Raw genomic sequence first — 20,917 nt, 5'->3', positions numbered from 1 at the left:
ACCACGCAGGGTGACAGTGTGTGGGACGGGCTGAAGGAGAAGGGGTGTGTGAGTGTGTGTGTGTGTGAGAGAGTGTGTGTGTGTGGGAAGGAATATAAATACTGTGATCCACGAACAGGGCGAGTGAAGAAGAAGAAGAAGAAGAAGAAGAAGAAGATAAAAACTTCTCTTACGCAGAGGGATAACTTCGAGGAACACGCACGCGCGCACACAGAAAGTAAGTTTCACGTTTGTTTCCTCTGCGTCTAACGGTTTTCTCCAGGATAAAGTCATGCTTTAAATGTGTCTTACATCTAACATCTCATCACTTCGTGCGTGTCCAGTAATGACAAAGAGGGGTCTTCTTCATCATCTCCAGTCCTCTCAGTGTTGTTCTGCTGCTTTTAATGGTTAGTTTTAAAGTTTCTGCAACAACAACAACAAAACCCCACAGTCAACAAGTTAAAGTGCTGTCATGCCTGTTGCTCTGTGGCCAAAAAGCAGCTGCAGCTGATTCTCTTCCCTCTGCCAGAGACACTGAACCATGTGGAATGAATATCACGTCTGGTATTCTTCATGCATATAAGGCAGTAGTGAAGATATTCCATTTACTCTCTGTTTTATTCATATATACAGCATAACATTCAACCACTAAAACTAATGTTTCTGTTCAGGAATGTAAGTAAATAATTATAATTTAAAGGTGCATTATGTAATAAATCTAAAGCAACTGGCCATAAAATCCTCCTAATATGTCACAGAGACTCAGGAATAATGTTCATATAACAAATTGAACTCACCAACAACAACAGTACAGACAAAATATTTGCATTAAAAAAAATCTTTTGCAGACTGCAAATCATGTTTATGTTTTGAAATCATGTTTTGGCATGTGGCGCCACCTACCGCCGTCTACCAATCATTGCAGTCAGTAGAGTCTCAGCTGCCGAGCAACCACGGGTTGCCAGTTACGTCAGAAAACGAAACCTAAAAGTTCTCGGTATTTTGAATTTGAATGTAGTAACCGTTTTTGGCCACATTCTTACATATGGCACCTTTTAAAAAATATATATTTTTTGTAAAACAGTGCATTTGAAAAGTCAGGGATAAGAATAGTGTTTATATTTTAGCATAAAAAATAGCATTTTGGCTTCTACCTGCTAACAGTTACAGAAACACAACAAATAATCTGTGGCACCATTGCATGGTGGGCTAATGAATGTGTTAAGCACCATATATATATATATATATATATATATACTTGGAAACACACACACATGGGATTTATTAACAAACTAATAAAACCAACACAACACAGCAGAACATGTTTAATTTCTTCCACTCAGTGCAAACCCAAACCAAAGAGGACAGAACACAGGCAGCAGCAGTTCACATCTGAACAGATGTGAGGCTCGTGATAAGCAAAAGCAAGAGCAACAAGATGAACCCTTCATTTTGTTTTCATTTCATTTCGCTTTCATTTCAAGCTTGACCGACGACTTCATGATATAAACCCGTTCTCCCGTTTGTGCGTTAAAGCGTGACGGAACGAGAACACAAATTGGGCTTTTCTTTTCTTTTTTTTCCTGGAGTTGAGTCGAGGACTAATTGGCCAATTTTTTCCGGCCACCTCTGGTGCTGTCGTGAGATATAACTGTAAAGACATCGATGAGTTACAGAAAAGCATGAAAAGCTTTGAGTCATATTATTATTATTATTACTTTTTTATTATTTGCTGCATTTACGGCCAGTTGATCTTTTAAGTTTCCCCCAAAAAACATTGAGTCACCTATTACGACACAGAGAAACTTTACATTTAATGTAATCATGTGCTTTATCAGCAGAATGTGTTGACTTCTTATAGATGGTTCCTTTTGTTTGGATTGACATCATCTTCATTATCAGGGCGGAGTCTTTGAACGGAGAATGTTGCAGTGCAAACACGCTCCACCACAGTGATGCTCGTTCCCAGGCTCATAGACGCGTGTATTTTATTTTTTTTATCTCCAAGTACATCAAATATATGTGTCTCTAATGGTGATGGCTGGTTTCAAAATAGGTGTAATAGAAATGGCATTAAAATAGCCAGATAACCGGTATTATGTACAAAAGTAGGTGCCGTAAAAAAGAAAAATTGTGCAACACTGATTTAAGGGATTTCAGAAAAGAAAAGGGCAGATCTGTGCACCACACCACACAGTCACACATACAGGTGTGTGTTTTTCCACTTCATGTCACTACATGATGCATTTCCCTCAGATTTTTACCATTATCTTAAACCCAGGGGTGTCATGCAGCCCAATTTTAACTCTAAAATTGCTGCACAATAACCCATAAACACAGAGAACACCACATGTTTTTCCTTTTCCTGTCATTTTGTACAAAACATATTGTGAACATCCTGAAAGTTTGCACATTTACACGTCTGCATTCCAACGTGTTACACATCTACAGTGGACCTACACATTCAGCCAAAGGTATCTGCAACTGAAAATGATGGTATTTCACATTATTATGTCACAAATTCTTCCTGCGGTCCAGATTGGACCGTGCGGTGGACCGATTCTAGCCCACGGGCCCCTGACATAACCCAAACCTTAACGTCTACACTCTTAGAAATAAGGGTTCCAAAAGGGTCCTTCTACAAGGGCTGAGGTTCTACCTGGAACCATTTGCTTCTGGAAAACCCTTTCCCAAAGAAATAGTTTTACAAGGGTTCTTGCTAACACTAATGGTTCCAGTAAGAGCCATTTTGATCCAGAGAACCCTTTAAAACCCCTTTCCTGAATAAAGGGTTTTAAAAGGGTTCTAAGAAGAACCTTACATGGTTCTACTTAGCACTTTTATTTCTAAGAATGTCGGCTGAACCCTAAAACCAGGTCTTAACCCTGAGTGCTCATGGCACACCCTTGTCGTGGGAATACTAGTCATAGTATACTCCTTATATGGACTTCCTATGGTGTGTGTTTGTAGGTCTCCGGTTCTGCCTTTGTTTGTCTTCTTATGTTTGGCTGAGTCAAAGTTATGATTCATTTTATGTCGCATATTTAAGTAAAAAAAAAAATGGGAGTAACATGGTTGTGCTTTTAATTTGTATATAAAATTAGTCCAAATTTCACAAATTCCATCCGATTTTGAAGATTTGGGGTGCTTTTTTTGCTCCGGTGTGTTTACAGAGTTGGTTAAAATGAAAATAAATTGTATTTTTTCATCAGATCGCCGAGGTTGTACTGTTTAAAAAAAACACATAAGAAACATACGTTTTAACATAGTAATGGGGAAAAAGCAGCCTAAATGCTCTGTTCTCATGTTTAAGTTATGGAAAGTTGCCACAACGTCCTTAAAGTGATGTTGCCGAGCCAAATGTGCAACACAAACACACATGGACATTTTTACAATCATTACCAAAGCAGAGCGCTGTTTGATATTTAACAACCACGATATTATTTAATTGTCTGAACACAGACTCTTCTTCTTCTTCTTGTTTGTCTTTGCTCAGATGGTTGCTGTGCAGCCCTAACTGTTAGCTTTGCTCTGCACTGGAGAATGCTCACGTTAACAAAGAGCACATTGTGAGACAGAAGCAGCAGACGTCTCAGTCCCTGTGCACAGATCCACATCCTTGAGTAGCAATTAGTTCCCATCAGTGCTCAGCTACTGTTACGAGGAACGGCAGCGTGTTTATCTCTCGTACAGAGTCACCTGCAGACATGAGTTTGCCTGGTGTTTACACCTGCAAAAACCACGATGTGAAAGACTTTGTTGCAACCAATTAATCCTTAAAACAACATCAGTCCTTTCCATTCATATCAAATAGGATGCAGCTTCATTTTATAGTCTATTATTTTCAATATACTTCATGCAAACTGGATTATGTTTGGTTTAATGATTGCAGCCTGGTATATGTGAAAGATTAGCAGAGACATTTGTTTGTGTTCATTATTATTTTGATCATAAAATACTCACGTTAACAGTGTGCTCGTAAAAAATGAATAGATGAAATGTATTTATTCAATTGAACGTGTAATTCTCAACAAAAAAAGAAAAGAAAAAAGTTAGCTTTCTTGCCGACAAGTTCAAAAGGAAGTAGGACGAAGTAAAAACTTATTTAACCCTACCCCCAAAACTTAACATATTGTTATCAAAATAAATAAGTCAATAAATACAATGCGTATATAAATGCCTATAGTGCTGACTCATAACATATAAGGTATTCTTATATCAAACATTTTTCAACTCTTAAATTGCCATGTTTTTGTCACGATGCATCAAAAATAGTGATTTGAATGTGCGTCAGTGAGTGTGAGCTTTTTAGTTAACATTGTTTTACGACTAAATAAATAAATAATAAACGACTAAAATACACGACACACTCAAAAATGTACAACCTGGCATAGATTTTTAAGAATACGCATGACAAAAAAAAGGGATGAAATATTCTAGGAATTAAAAGCCTCCCCCCCAAAAAACACAATAATGACTAAACATGTGATTTTATCTTCTTAAATGTGAATATTTTTCTCTTTTGTTGGTTTGTGCACAAAACAAAACACAATTTTTGAGATTTGGGAAACTTTTTCACTATTTAACTCGTTAATTATCGTTGCAGGCAGCTCTGTGTGTTTTTCTTCCACCCTTATCAAACTCCACAAGGGCGCGTCGTGTTCGAGAGGAAAGTTGCGAGGGGGGAGGCGGGGCTTAGTTAAGAACAATAAAGCCCACCAAAACTAAGTATGTATTAACTTAATTAACAACACTGTATGATTTGTTTTGGGTTTTTTTGCATGAGTTTTACATGAACTCTAGCAGTGCTCTGATGTTTTTTCATTTCTGCGTAATAAACCCACAGTCATGAGCCACTTATCTTGAAGTGGAAATGTTCCAGATGTTGAGAGGAGGGAGGGAAAAGAGGGGAGTGAGAGGTCTCCTCCTCCTCCTCGACTTGCTTTTCATTCTTTTAAACATTTTGGTTCAAATTTGGTTCAAATCGCCCATGATTTCATCACATGATATTTAACCCCAACTTGAGAGGCTGCCGAAGGACAAACTTATATTTACTTCTTTTATTTGTTTGACAGAGAGAATTGACCGGAAAGACAGTGTGGGAATGATAGGCATTAAACACGTGAGAAACTGAACTTCAGGGCATTTGTGGTATGTGGTATGCATCACTAATCACTCTCCTATCAGGTCATGCCAGAAGAGGATTATCTTTAATATGAAAGCAGGGTGATAAATGTTTCACCCACATGTACAAGGGAGAGCTAATCCAGTGTAGGATTTGTTCAGGGTCAACGTATATCCCCGTAATGTCCCAGAATGATTTGGGAAAGCCCAGTGACCGAGGAGAGGGCAACATCTGGAACATGAAAAAAAACTGTGGGAAAAAAAAGAGAGTAAAAGAGAAAGTAATGGGTGTTTCATGATGGAGAGATGAAAGGCCTGGAGGAATATTTAAATGGTTGTTGTTATGGATAGAAGGTTAAGTCACGCCAGTTAAAGTCGAGATGAATGGGATCCTGTTTATGGCCCTCACGCTTTAGAAAAAAAATATTTACAAAAGCGCATACTTAGCAGTTTCCCAAAGGCTCATTCTCGGGTAGAATGTAGTTCCACTGAAAACTGTTGACATTAGGATATGGGTATTTATTTTGATTAAACTCAAAGCTGTGTCAAAGGAAATCTACTGTATCTGCATGGGTAGATACTGCTAATGATGCTTTTTTTTGCCCCCACTTCTATGTTAAAACCTATATATAGAGGCTTTAATAATGAACAAGATAGAGTGTTTTCATTTTCACCCACTATGTAAACACACTCTAAATAAAAAGTACTAAAAATTTTAATGAACAATTCTGCACAATAAAAGCTACTAATAATAATAACAAGGTGTGGCCTTTAAACAAACACCCCCAGGATGCCCATATAAGGAGCTGTCTATTATTTCCACAGCAATTTACCAAGGGGGCACTTGTAAGTACTAAGGCATGCAGATGATATAACGTTATATGTCATTAATTGTGCTTTATTTTAAATGGGATTTTGTATTTTCCTCCCAGAATGCCAGGCGAACGGTTGACGGTCAGAGGCACGTCCGAGGTTGGGCGTTTCCCCGGTGCAGCCCCGCCCACCAGGGTGGAGCTGACCATTCACAAAGAGGGGGAGAAGAAACCGGACGAGGGAGGATGTCGCCGGTGGTTCAGGAAAATGTGTCCGTGCTGCTGCAAGCGCCAGAGCAGCACCTCCTACGATGTGACAGACAAGGTGGAAGTGATCAAGCCGCCGGCCCCAGAGCCTGTCAAGCTAAAGCCTGAGAATGGAGACGCAAAGGAGATGGAACTGGAAGGTAATTAAGTTAGATTAAATGATGATAATCCTACACTACATTTAGTAGGCCTTAATTCGATGTCGAACCTCCTCACACAGACATCAAGTTGTCCGTGCGTTCGATCGACCTGCTGAGCTCCAAGACGGGTCCGAACAGGATGGAGCACCACACGGACCTGTATCACGGCGACGAGCTGATCATCCGCAGAGGACAGACCTTCCAGGTGGAGCTGGAGCTCAACAGGCCCTTCAACGCTGCCGCTGACAAGCTGCATCTGGACCTGAAAACAGGTACGACGAGAAGAGGTTTGACCGTCTGTGGAGTTGGGGGACAACGTACGATTCAGGAAATCATACCATAGCCGCAACTCCTTCTGTGGCACTGACAACACTCGGGGTGGGTCAAAATATCGTCGTCCTTATCACAGAATCCATGTATGGCGAGGCATCCTTTAATCACGCATCACGTTCCTTGCGAACGCTGAGGAAAACGCGAATATCAAACAGCTGAAGTTAACGGTATTCAACAGTAATCGTGAAAGAGTAGGCGAAATAGTTAATAACGCATATAAATGTCCAGACCTAGCGTAATAAACACATTTATATAAGTTATGCAATTGTCCAATTTGCGGATACTGCCAGCAAAGCAAAAGGGATATCGTTCAAAGTTGCATTATATGGTGATATGGGATGTTGTACCATGCCAAGTAAGGAATCCGGGTGACATGCTGCAACTGTGGAATAGATGCACTAACATGCCCCATAACAGGCTAACTAAACATAATGTTTAGCTGTTGCTATTTATCAAATGTCTCCTGACAAACTGAAATACCTATTTGATTATAAAGTAATTAAACTTGTCTCAGTTTGTGTTTGAGGCATTTTTAACAGCACAGGTATTTTAATTAAAGGTCATTTAATTATGACTTGCTGTATCTGTATGAATGTGTCGTGTAAGTCCGTGTGGGCCGGGCTCTTGAAAATAAAATCAATCCGTCAAAAAACAAGTGCAGCAAATAGTTAGCTAATATGTCTACTCTCTCCTTTTAGTACAAACGCAAACTAGTTTCATTAAACTCACCGAAATAACATGGAATCTCATAAACTCACATGTAAAGGTTGAGAATGTGAGGGTCCACGTGTCGTGCCCCTTTAACCAAGCACACATTGCACATCGCAGACCCTTGTGAAATGCACAGGAATGAAGCGCTGACTTAAAACAGCGTCTGGAGGAGGGGAGAGGGGAACGTGATCGAAATGCTGCGCATAGTTAGCACATTTAAATCGAGCCGCAGCGCAGCAGGTTGTACGCAACGCACGCTTCGGATTCCACTGAATGCTCTGGAGGTGACCCCGGAACACTGAACACCTCCCTCTGGTATTTCCAGACTTCACACGGTGAACAGCCCACGAGCTAACTCATGGGAAGAAATGGCTCTTACGTCGCCACAGAGGAGTGATTAGCTGCCACTGGCAGCTGAGATAGTTGCGTGCATGAAGAAGAGAGGGGAAAGTTTTTTTCTCAGCTGACCCACTAGCTTAGGACATCAAAGTTTATGCACTCAAGACACAAACTTCAGAAAGTCCTGAATCCAAAATCCTTCTTTGTTATATAAAAATACTACAAAGTATGGAAGTTAATATCTCCACCTTTCTATAAAAAGCTAACAGAATACAGTGTAGGTCAAAAGAGTCCTTCAGTCGTTCGTTTGTTCCAGTCTGTCGTTTTACAACTGGACGTCACACATTCTTAAACTCTGGACCTTTACGTATTGATCCACTTGCTCTCTTTTGCTTTTAGGGTCACATTTGAAGTGAAATCGGTTGCGCGACAACATTCTCCCAGCTTATCTGGAAAAGATTAGCGTTTGAGATTCCAAATCTGTTCACAATAAAGGTGACATCGGTTTAAGAAAACAGGCTGTGTTTCTTTTCATCGATTTCCTTTGGTCGAGGAGGTGAGAGGAGAAGAAGAAGAAGAATGGATGGAGGAGGTTTGAGGTCAGACGAAGAACAATGGGGATAAATTCCATACTTACTCCAGTGAACCGCAGCTAAGACTGGAAGGATGACACGAAGCACATAGCTCAGGGGAAAGCATCCAAGTGAGGGTGACCTTCAGGAGGGCTACTTTTTCTTGAAGTGGACGTTTGTTCAAAGTAGGTGAGGCTGTTAGGGAGCCAGTCCTAAACAAAACACCAGGAGCCAGTCCTAAACAAAACACCAGGAGCCAGTCCTAAACAAAACACCAGGAGCCAGTCCTAAACAAAACACCAGCCTCTGCAGGGAGGCGCGTAGATACTATTCAAAACTGGCCTTTCACTCATAAAGTACAAGAACATTTGGTTATTATTTGGGTAGATCTACAGATTGGACCTATTTTTTATTTCTGCTACAATAACTCACCTTTCTGCTGCAGGTTCCCTGCCCATGGTGTCCAAAGGCACTCACGTCATTATTCCACTGGTGGATCACCTGGAAGACGAACGCTGGGAGGCAAAGATCGTTGAGGAGACGGGCAACAAGATCAAACTGTCCGTCAACTCGCCAGCCAACGCCGTGATCGGCCTGTACGGACTGAGCGTCACCACTTCCTCTCTAAAGGGCCAGACCTCAACTACACACAACTCGGACAACAAACTCGTCATGCTCTTCAACCCATGGTGTGAAGGTGAGAGGGTTTACATGAGCTGAGGGCAGGAATGTTGAGGGGGGGGGGACTGGAAGAGGAAAACACATTTGTCAATGATAAGAGGAGACATTTGGAAGCAGGAGAGACCGGCATCGTTGCACAACGTGTCTGGAATCGATTCAATAGCATCTGGCTGGATATCAGCTTTGAGGCATTACAGCATAAAATAAGAAAAAATAACAGAGATTCAGTCGGATTTTCAGGGAAGAAACTTACAGGAGCTGCTCTATCAACATTCAGATGGCAAATACTGGCAGGAAATACAGCAGATCACCGTTCAGCTTCTTAATCTCTGAGAGCAGTCACGATATAATCTTACACAGAGGTGAAAAGGGCCAGTAAATAGCTACTGCGTGATCCTGTGTTTGTTATGTAACGTTACTCCCTGACTCTGATTCAAGACGAGCATGTTTCTGCTGCTTCAGTAACACTGAGCAGATGATCAAATTGGCAATCAGTGGCTTCATTTGTCAAACATTTGTGCAGAATGACTGTATTTTTTTAACACCATGACAAACTCCCTAAACCAAAACCTGCTATAACTCTAAAGGAAGACCTGAAGCTAGTGATTGACACTATTACTATTGTTATAAATTAAGTGAGAATTCAGGTCATTTTCTTATAGACTTACATACAATCTTACTTCTTTTTTTTACAACCTGCACAATCGCCCCCTGATGGCCATTCAAGAGAGAACACTTACCAGGCACTTTCACCTTGGAGTGGGAAGATACCACTCTTTTGTGGTCGATATCGATACTGATATTGGTCCGATACACCGTCATGTTAGAGACAGAGACATAATTCTCCAACTGTGTCACAAATATTGTTCTCCCCAAAAAGAAGTAGTAAGTAAACAGTCCAAACATGACTTTTGTTTACATTTTTACAGTCTGTGCATAGTGAAGCATGCGATGTATCAGATATTTTTTGTTGTTGACAGAATTGGATTCGACATTCTTATCTGTCCGATTTACTCCTCGTAAACATGACAGTAGATTTAGTTTGTGTTGATCTGTTGACAGCAGGTTGTCTGCTTTTGTAAATCTTGATAAAAATTGTCTTTAAACGATATTTATGAACAGTATGTAGGTGTTGTTTGAGTAGATAGTGTTTATAAATGGATGTGTATATGTATATGTGTATATATCCATATATATATGTGTATACACACACACACATATCTTCTTATGAACAAATGGGTATCTGTAATAGTTGAGTGCAGCATTTATTTATTTCCCAATGCTTATTGAAATTGAGGTCATGTTTCCATGTGTGCTTATTGTTCTGTTATTATCCTTTAAAAAAAAACCAACATAAATATTAGGAAATTAGATCCATTGTATATTCTGCTGAGTCTCCGTTTGCTGCACAGTGCAGGAAATTTGACAGAGAAGCAGTGCTTTTGCAAAACAATAGACTTTTAAAAAAGAAAAAAAAAAGGTGGACCTGGATTTGACAAAAAAAAAAAAAAATTGCCTTTTATTATTATGTGTTGCTGCTTTTGGCAGTTCACCCCAATCCAGTCTTTCCTCTGTCAATCTCTTATTCCTGAGACCAAGTCCCAAAGTCAAAAATCCTACATTTACTGTATGAAATGCCACGGGGCAGGAGCTGCAGGAGAGTAATCCTGCAGCTGGTGACGACCTGTTCTCTCCCTGGCTTTTACTGCCTCCATGTGTATTTCCTTCCTTTGAGTACCACACCCATTCAGTCTTACTCCCATTTTTTGTTATCTGCTGACCCGGCCCTCACTCCATCACCCCACTGCTCCGTTCTGTAGCCTCCTCCTCCTCCTCCTCCTTCTGTGTGTGTTTGTGTTTCACTGCACATTCTTCAAATGTTCAGTCAGAAGTAAAACCTACAATCATCGCAGCTGCCAGATTAATTCAGCTTCACTTCCCTTTGCTTTCGCCTTAAAAAACCCCCAAGACTCTCTGTTATGCTCCTCTCACTCCCTCCCTCTCAAGAACAACTTCCCCTCTTTCACTCAGTCTTCCCTTCACGTGCCTTTTTCATGTCGACGTTGAATACTTCTACTGCTGTCCCTTTATTTTCCCCCGTCATGTTTCTTGTCCACACCGCTAACAACAGAGGAATTGGCAAGAGATAAAGAAATGGAACATGAAAGAATGGATTAAAAAAAAAAAGTCTCATGTCAGTGTTGCATGGCTAAGTCTGTCGCACTGATTTCACTGAAATACAGACAACTTCCCATAAATAAGTGTGGGGCCCCTTTTTCAAGGTCTATGGAGTCTTTGTGCTTCCTATTTCCTGGCCTTTGGGGCGCTCGGCAAGACAATTTGTGAATGGGAATCGCATTCTTAAGGGATTTAGTCATTAAAGAGGTGGACAAAGAATGGATTCTGGCACATTCCCACACACATTTACCAATGCCCAGCAGATCAGTCGGATAATGGGGTCTGCGTGTAAAAGCAGAAGGAAAACATCTGTGTTTTTAAAGTGGATGTGAGATAAATGTTGTTGTTGTTTGTGTCTTTCTTTGTTTTTAGAGGACACAGTGTTCCTGGACGATGATGAAGAGAGGAACGAATACGTGCTGAACGACACTGGGAGGATTTACTACGGCACGGAGAAACAAATCGGTGCTCGCACGTGGAACTTCGGGCAGGTACAGACCATCGAGAACATGACATGCATCTGGTCCCCAAATATATACGATATAAATTTTTATTACAATAAATAAAGAAAGGTCAGTGGATTTCTGTTCAGAATGGAGCTCGGCTGTGCAATAACGGCGAGGAGGATGAAATATGTCAGGTTCAGGTCATACTTGTTCGTCAGATGAAGTCGTTGCCAGCGAGAAAGTGGTAAACTAAAATTGTACAGTTAGTTGTCCAACTGTGCTAGAAAATAAATGAAAATAAACTGTCAGGCAGATACTGTCTATGCTTTATGCATTGGCTGTAAACTTGGTGTTGTGACGTACATTTTCATGGCAAAGCATGACATCATTTAAGCTGTTTTCAGTGACGCTGTCTTTTAAACTTATCATAAGAACATAAGAACATGATAAATGTTTGCAATACTAGAAAATGTTCTCTTAGATTTACTGTCAGAGCCCTGACACTGTTACTTACTCTTAGTCCCTTGTTATCGAGAAATGACTCTGGATCCATAGCAGCTGTCGGAAAATATATATAGCTCTTAATAAGATACAATATATTTTAGCTTAAGTATTCCACTGACAGCAACTTTAATGTTGTTGTCTTTGGCCTTATTAATAGTCAGTAGTTGTTTTCCTGCAAAATAAAAGCATATGAGCCGTAATTCTCTTTAGATCGAGTCTCATAAAACCTCTTCCCACGAGACTGTGTAAAGTGTTTGGATTACGCTTTTGCAATAAACCTTTTTTTTTATCGACATCAAGTTTGTGGAAAACCAACCAATATTTGAGAGGTTTTCCGAAATTTAGATGGGTTTTTTTATCGCCATATTTAGGTTTCGCGCATTTCAAGGGGTGATGGAAACACAGCTAATGACACATTCCACAATTTACGTTTCAGTAGCCCCATTTGTGCCGGAAGATGTGCACAACTGCATGAATATTGTAAGCATGTAATAATGTTTTTATTTTTGTTTTTTTTCTAGTTTCATGAAGGAGTCCTAGAAGCATGTCTGTTCATCCTGGAGAGGAGTGACATGTCTCCATCTGGTCGATGGGATCCTGTCAATGTGGTCAGAGTCTTATCTGCCATGGTAAGACTATTATGGTGGAGGTGTAGCCCTTTAAAGCCAAAAAAAATAAATAAAAATAAATGACTAAACATCAAATTCCTCACTGTTATTGACCATTGCTCATGCTCGTCTTTTCAGATAAATGCTCAGGATGACTTTGGCGTTCTGGTGGGTAACTGGAGTGGAAAATACTCGGACGGAGTCTCACCAGCGGCGTGGAGCAGCAGCGTGGAGATCCTGAGGAAATACCACACCTCCAACGGCATACCTGTGTGTTATGGACAGTGCTGGGTCTTCTCTGGGGTCACTACAACAGGTGAGCATGTGGAGAACATGTGTTGGTGTGATTTAGGAGCTTAGCGGGTGTGAAGAGACTGTATTTGTGCATGTGTGTATCTCACACTTTTATTCATCAAAAGAGTTGCAAAATGTATAGAAAATAATAGTCAAGACAATGACAAGATTAGAAATAATGATTTTTATTCAAAATAATAATTTTGCCCTTTCCTCAAAGAACCAGCAAAACTGTTTTCAGCTGTGCTAACATCATTGCACAAGGGTTTTCAAGGGTTTTCTAATCATCCAATAGCCTTCTAACATGTTTAGCAAACACAATGTACCATTAGAACACTGGAAATGGGCCTCTATACACCTATGTACATATTCCATTAAAAACCAGACGTTTGCAGCTAGCATAGTCGTTTACCACATTAACAATGTAAAGAGTGTATTTGTATAATGTTATATCCATTGAAAAAAAGGACATTCCTATGTGAGCCCAAACTTTTGAACGGTCATGTCGATCATCAGCTCTCACTGCTCTAAAGCGGAACACATTTATTCTATGCGTGCAGTGCCCCTCACATGATAGCACCTATATATATATATATATATATATATATATATATATATATGTACACCCTAAATACCGCGGATTGGCATTCCGGTCATGCCTCCCTCTTTTATCCCAGATAGAATCACATCTGTTGCTTTCATTCTCGCAGGTTAATGAACTTTCTTTGCAACAATGCCATGTTCGTAGAAATGTGAATTAAGTCCGTGTGGACATATTTAGCAACTTTAAAACAAAGTTTTATTGAACGTACATTTGAATGTCTTTGTCTCCAGTGCTGCGTTGTCTTGGAATACCTGCCCGCAGTGTGACCAACTTCCAGTCTGCTCATGACACCGACGTGTCCCTCACCACAGACGTGTATCTGGACGAGAACATGGAGCCGATCGATCACCTCAATAGTGACTCTGTCTGGTAAGAGGTGTAACTCTACATGTAGGCCCGCTGCTAAATCCACACCATAGGAATGCACTGTATATTTAGATCTGCTCTGGAAGCGGTCTTCTAATTTCTCTTGACCCAGAGACATCATTCACTTCCAATTATCGGCAACTCCTGACAGACTGCAGAGGCTGAACTGGTATCTCTGCGCCTCCAGCTACTCCTGTGTCCTTAGACCAATGGGTGCATTTCATGTCCCCTTAATCTGTTTTTTAAACCTTACCTCGATAACAGCAAAGCAAAAACACCCCAGGGACTTGTTGCTATGACACTGAATAAAGAAGGATTCATTGGCTGCATCCATAGCAGTGATTCCTGTTTAGTTTTCATCACATCACATACGTAGTTATCAGAGTAATACATTTCCAACCAAATGGAGCATTACCTCATCGTATATATACTATCAAATGTAAGGATTAAGAACCATTTCTGAAACAATTAACGCTAAATAAATGAAAATTGGGTCAGATAGGCTGTATCACACAGGTGTCAAACTCAAGGCACGCGGGCCACATCCGGCCCGCCATGCAATTGTATGCGGCCGTGAGATAATATGTTCTGTCTTACCTTACCTACAGTACCTTGCCAGCCAAGATCAGAGGAGCAGTTATTTGTATTTGAATCCCGCTCTTTTAGCTTTGTACAGCTCGTACAAATTATGGAAATTATTAGCTAAGATACATGTGACTGCAGGCCTGTATGTGCTGTTCTACTGAAATACAGCAGAGGAAATCAGACAAGACGGATGAAAATGGACAATGGAAAACCATATTGAGCCTCTGTAATTGAGTTTGACACCCCTGCTGTATAGCATGCATGCATTAAATTGTGGCCCTGTGTGTTTTCCTTGTTGCATTGTTTTGTTTTAATGTGTTATTCATGCAAATATAATAACTAAACTTGCAAAAGGTATTTTGACGTCGAGCAAAGGACCATCAGGTTAGTTTAATGTTAGAGACTGGAAACAGGTGATTTTCAGCTGACTGCATTCTGCATTCTGCACTCTCACTGCAAATTTTAATCATTTGTATTCACTTCCGTGGACCTTAAAGGAATTTCCACGTGTGGAACGACTGTTGGATGGCCAGACCAGACCTGCCTCCTGGCTACGGAGGCTGGCAGGCTGTTGACTCCACTCCACAGGAAACAAGCCAGGGCACTTTCCGCTGCGGCCCCGCCTCAGTCAATGGCATCCGCTCCGGCCAAGTCTACCTCAAACACGACACGCCTTTTGTCTTCGCTGAGGTGAGCACTGTACCTTTTGGCAAGTGAACAACCATTATACCTCCAGGTCATCAGGTAAATTTGAGGAAGTAAGAAGGACTAGGGATGTAACTGGAATAAATTGTGTGCTTTCTTATTGTCAAAAGACCAGCAAAAAACCTGTATGTCACGAGAACTCTGTTATTGAGCTGATCAAGGTTGTTTTCCCCGTCTTTTATATCAGGTCAACAGTGATAAGATCTACTGGCAGAGGAACCTGGATGGCACTTACAGTCAGGTCCATGTTGAGAAGAAAGCAGTCGGCCACTGCATCAGCACCAAAGCAGTGGGGTCAGACGAGAAGGAAGATATCACACACCTGTACAAACACCAAGAAGGTACTGAAAACCCAACTGCACTTCCACTTTAGATTGACATGTCAGACAGAATTATTGCAACACTTCCCTCTATGCTATGAACTCTGCACTGATTTATCAAAACATGCATTTCTTTGTTTTGGCCACGTTCCATGTCTCAGCAACAATGTGCACTCACCTCCTCCTCCCTCTTTCACCAGGCTCAGAGGAGGAACGTATCGCAGTGGAGACCGCCAGTCGCTATGGTAGCAAGCCGGACGTCTACTCCACCGCCATGGCGGAGGACGTAGGTGTGGAGGTGAAGATGGAGGGCGAGGGGCCCAGGATGGGCACCGATGCTAAGCTGAGCATCGTGGTGAAGAACCTGAGTTCACATCCTCGCCGGACAACGCTGCACAGCCAGGTGGCGGTCATGTACTACACCGGTGTGCTGAGGGACACCATCAAGAAGGAGCAGATACCTGTGGAGCTGCTGCCCAACGAAGGTCAGCATAGTTCTCTCTCTGTGTGTTTTCAAAGATTGCGAAAAGGCTTGGAAACCCACTGATTTAGGGCCAATTCCAATTCCTATCTTAACCCTCAAGCTCAACCCTTAATCTTAACTGGCCCTAAAAACCAAGTGTTGAGGGTTATTTTGTCACTTAGAAATGGGACACCCCTTAAATGCAGATACGTCTTCAGACTGTGGGGGGCAGAATGAAGCGAAAGCTGCGTCCAGTCTGTCAACTCAAAAAAAGAAGAAGAAGAAGAACAAGAACACATTTATGTCAGGATTATTTATTACGATCCGTTTGTCAGTCAAGTTATTAGGTTGTCAGTTAGTTATAAGATGATACTCATACAAATACCACAACCACGGACATATTCAGCTGACAGTTACCACACACCACGGCTTATTGAAAAGTAAACCATAGCAAACGATCGCTTGTCCGCACCGGCCGGCTATTGACAAAAGATCGTAAAATAAAAATAAACGTTACTCAACAATGACGTCAGTAATCCATAATATGGGCTTAAACTAAGAAAATACAATGGTTTTCATATTTTTTATATCTCTATTAACAAAGAAAATACTTAATTTGTATTGCACTCGTTTCGCTGCTTTCGGCGCCATCTTTGTTATGTCAAAACACGCAATGCATTCTGGGTAGCCCTTGCTCCCAAGGGTGGTCTCGGAAAATCTCAATATTGAGGGCGATACAGCCCTTAAACTCGCCCCTCAACTTAATTTTTCTGAGAATCGGGACAGCACTTGCACTAGAGGGAGCGCACATTTTTGAGATTGAGGGTTAAGCAAGGAATTGGAGTTCACCCTAAGAAGCAGTTGCAAGCAGCACACACATTGTGAAATGTTCATATTAAATGTATAACTTGAACTCCCATTTGAGAAAAGCTTGGGGTCAATCATTTAAAAGCCACGGCCATAGAAATTGCCCCAGAGAGAGGTTAAAGCGGTTAGAAGATGACAGCTGTTGGCGTCCGCGATGTCACATTACTGCCTTCTTCTGGATTTAGTCAGTCATTACATCATCTCCGTCCTTTCTGTCTTCTCCCAATTCTGTCTTCATCTTCTAGTTGGTTCTCCACTAAAGTTGGTATATAATTGAATGAATGTCAAACATAAAGTGTAAATTCACTTTTAAACAAAGTGATTAATAGTCCCTACAACGTCATTTCCTATAGCATTATAACCCAATATTAATCTCTGGGCTTTCTCTCTGTCTTCCCACACAGAAAAGACCATTGACTGGGTGTTGCCATATCAGCAGTACCAGAACCAGCTGGTGGATCAGGCAGCGCTGATGCTGACTCTGTCTGGAAGAGTCAGTGAGACCCAGCAAGTGTTAGCCAACCAGACCACTTTTAGGCTCCGTACACCTGACCTCACCATCACGGTGGGTCCCCACGTTAGTTAGCGCTGCTAAAGAAGCGGTGTCGTTTTGTTTGTACAACTGTGTTTAATCATTACTTCTTTTTTTCTTTTTTTTGGGTGCGTGTCTGACAGCCTTTGGGAGAAGCTGTGGTTGGCAAGGAGATGGCGGCAAAGATCATCTTCACCAACCCGATGCCACGTACACTAAAGGACGTGATGTTCAGAGTGGAAGGCCTGGGTCTACAGAAGGGCCATGAAGTGACCGTCGGGTAAAGATCTGATAATATTCAGCATCAGTGTTTCCCACCACTGCTTTCCTTCTCTCGACTCATACTCCTGTCGTGCTTTGTCCCTCTCAGTGACGTCGGTGGTCACGCCACGGTGACTTTGACGGAGCACTTCATCCCCACCCAGCCTGGACCCAGGAAGCTGGTGGCCTCTCTCGATTGTAAACAGCTCACTCAAGTGCACGGAGTGGCTGACATCGTTGTTCTTGAACAATAAGAAGGAGCCGGTGACATCAATCCTGCCTTTTTTTTTTTTTTTAATTCAAACAAAAAAGCCTTTAATTATATGAACTCCTCTTTGTTAAACTGTGTATTTTATACTGCAAAATCTGAAGTTTGATATTTGTGATATTGAAACTATGACTAGACACTTAACTGTAGCATTATCAGTATTATGTTGTTGTTTTTTTTACTTGAATAATAATAATGATATTAATTATTAATATGAATTCATACTCGTGCCTTGCTTTCAGTTGCTAAACCTGTGGTGAAGAAGTATGCAGCAGGGTTGAAGTGCACGAATTCATTCACTGAATTAATCACACTGTTCTAGTTCTTAGATTTAAACTAGTGCATTTCAAGACACTGAACTCAGCATGTGAAGGTGCAGTAAGATAATCAGTATTATGTGTGTGTGTGTGTGTGTGTGTGTGTTATACATGTATCTATAGTTTTAGGGTGAAAAAACATAACATGTGAGAAGTATTTTACGACAAAATGAACATCACGTGGCTTAAATGAAGGAAGCGTGCAGTGAAAGGCAGTGGCGAGAAGAAGGATTCGGTCATTTGCCCCCGCAGCAATTGACGACGTAGAATAATTGAAACCTGCAAGGACGTGACTGAAGGCATTTTTCACTCCTCGGATTACGAAATAAATAAATATATAAACCGTCATTTATTTCGGAGCACACGCAAGTTAGCGCCCATTAAACTGAAACAATGAATGTTCCTCATGGCTGAACTTGTTGATGAAGACGTTTTGCGTTGTGTTTGTCTTCCACGTGTCTCGATCACCGTGTGTATAATTAAACTGTCATCGTATTTACCGAATGAGCAAATACCGCCGTCCTATAATGAACCATATCACAACAGCTCTCGTCTGTCACCACTTAAAAGTACAATGTGAAGGAACTGCTTCAATAAACATTACATTTATTTATGTATCACATCTATCAGGGCTGTTTCCTGTAACATATTGGTAATAAAAACCTACACTGAAAAGAAGACTTGACTAATGCACAACTTATTTGCTATTTTCATACATTGTCAGATCACACCTTTAGTGGTTATAAGGGAGAAAGACGGAGGCATGAGAAAGAGTAAGCGATTCGCAGCCCTGAAAATGTCCATGTGTACAAAATCTATAACATCATAGTGACTAATTTCAACAGTGTAACTTGAGGAATGTGGCACACCTTAAAGTTCTGTTTCTGGTGTATTTATCTTGGCTCAGAACTGTGGACATTCTTAGAACATTATCTCTGACCTGCATACTGTTGTGAGGTTTGTCATTTTCTTCCTCTGACACGCTGTGGTCACAACCGAGCCTCACAGATCATCATTTCCCACCATATTGTCAGATTAGTCAACTTTACTCGTACGCTGTAATGTTTTCTTTGTAACGTGTAGTTCATGAACTGTGCGACTTAAAGGGGAGTAGAGAAATACAAGTCAGTACTTATGTGCTGCAGGGAGAGTCTGAGGGGTATGAATGAATGAAAAAACTTTATTGTCATTATACACGGGTACAATTAATGTTCGTTCCTTGTATATTCTGCTGTCTCAGTTTGCTGCACACTGCAGGCAATTTGAAAGTGAAGCAGTGTGTTTGCAAAACCAAACTTAAAGGTTGACCTAGATTTGATTATTTTTTTTAAAAAGATTGTATTTTATGACCACCAGCAGCTCCAGGCTGAGCTTGGCCTAAAAGCACAGAGGCATGAAGAACATGGTAGATGGTAGAGAAAATGTGTTCAGTGTTTGCCATGAGTACAATTATAACGCTTGTGAGATCAGTCCAAGGTTGAAGTCAGTGTTAGCATTTCTTGTTTGTTTGCACAGATCACAATGGTAAACCATCCCCACCCCCTCCCTCGCTGTTGCTAGCTGCTAGCTGCTGGTCAATTAGCTGCCAATTAACTCCCATGGACGTGTTATAAGAACTGGATAGAACACCGCCCCTTTGGCTCCGTTCATTCCTATAGGGTTCCTCCATCCATGGGTTCCTCGCATCCAGGGTTCGTCACTCAGCGCAAAAAAACTTGCGGGCACCCGAGAGCGTGCGCAGTAGTGTTACTCCCATAATGCCTCTCGGCTACGTGAACGAGCATGGCATAGCATAAAAAGGACAGCGGTTGATTGGTGACTACAACACACCTGCTCCATCTTCACGCAGGTGGTTTCACAGCTGATGACCGCGGATTGCTGCGTCCTCTTCTTATTTATAGACCATGGCAGTTAATGTTTGTTAACTGCCATGGCCTCAAAAGAAGGAGGGAAGTTTGAAAAAGACAAAAAAAGTGAGAAGAAAACTACCGCGGCGTGACGTCAGACGCCGAAAATGTGGTCGCGTGCAATCAGCTGTAAGGAGCTTCGAGAGATGGCGTGTTCGACCTGGTCCAGCCTGGTGGCCAGTCAGAATGGTGAGTAACTTTTGTTGTTTTGTTGTTTTAATGGTGACCCCGTTTGCTGAATGAAATGCTCAAACTTGGCCCTTCACTGTCGGCTCAATTCTGCCTTAATGTTAGCCATTTGCTCAATTTCAGCCTTGGTTCAGGCTACATGTCATTGTAATTTGTATGCTTAATGTTAGCAATTTGCTAATTTCATCTGTTCAGCTGTGCTCCATTGTAAGCTTAATTTTGCCTTAGTGTTTGCTTAGATGCTCAAAATTAGCCTTAGCTTAATATAAGCCATGCTGTGCCTCATAGTTGGCTCAATTAGTCTTATTGGTTGCTTATACCTTCAATTACAGCTTTGGCTCAATGTAATCAGAATTGTCTCACTGTTGGCTTTATGATTTGCTTATGCCCATGCTTTGTATGAGCTAGAAATACTTTACTTTACATTTTTTTCAGGTCAAAGCAGTTAAGTCATTGGTTTAAATTGGGCTGCAAGAAAGTTTTATTTTCATTCATCTGTGATTTATTTTCATGTTTGGTCTTCTTTCTATGCTCAAAACTCA

At 41.1% G+C, this 20,917-nt stretch overlaps 1 protein-coding gene across 1 annotated transcript; it reads left to right on the top strand.

The window, feature by feature from the left end:
- tgm1l1 (transglutaminase 1 like 1) lies at positions 1-18,940 on the top strand. Its single transcript, XM_083889178.1, has 14 exons — positions 1-217; positions 6,039-6,325; positions 6,406-6,597; positions 8,726-8,977; positions 11,512-11,630; positions 12,611-12,718; positions 12,836-13,013; positions 13,826-13,964; positions 15,044-15,236; positions 15,439-15,592; positions 15,772-16,056; positions 17,306-17,466; positions 17,577-17,713; positions 17,804-18,940. Exons 2-14 carry the CDS (start codon positions 6,040-6,042, stop codon positions 17,946-17,948), a joined length of 2,349 nt encoding a protein of 782 aa, XP_083745304.1. The 5' UTR covers positions 1-217; position 6,039; the 3' UTR covers positions 17,949-18,940.
- The last annotated feature ends 1,977 nt before the right edge of the window (positions 18,941-20,917 follow it).

The sequence above is a fragment of the Microchirus variegatus genome, assembly GCF_963457635.1.
Source record: "Microchirus variegatus genome assembly, chromosome: 5".
Lineage (NCBI taxonomy): Eukaryota > Metazoa > Chordata > Actinopteri > Pleuronectiformes > Soleidae > Microchirus > Microchirus variegatus.
This window is presented reverse-complemented; position numbering and strand designations above follow the sequence as displayed.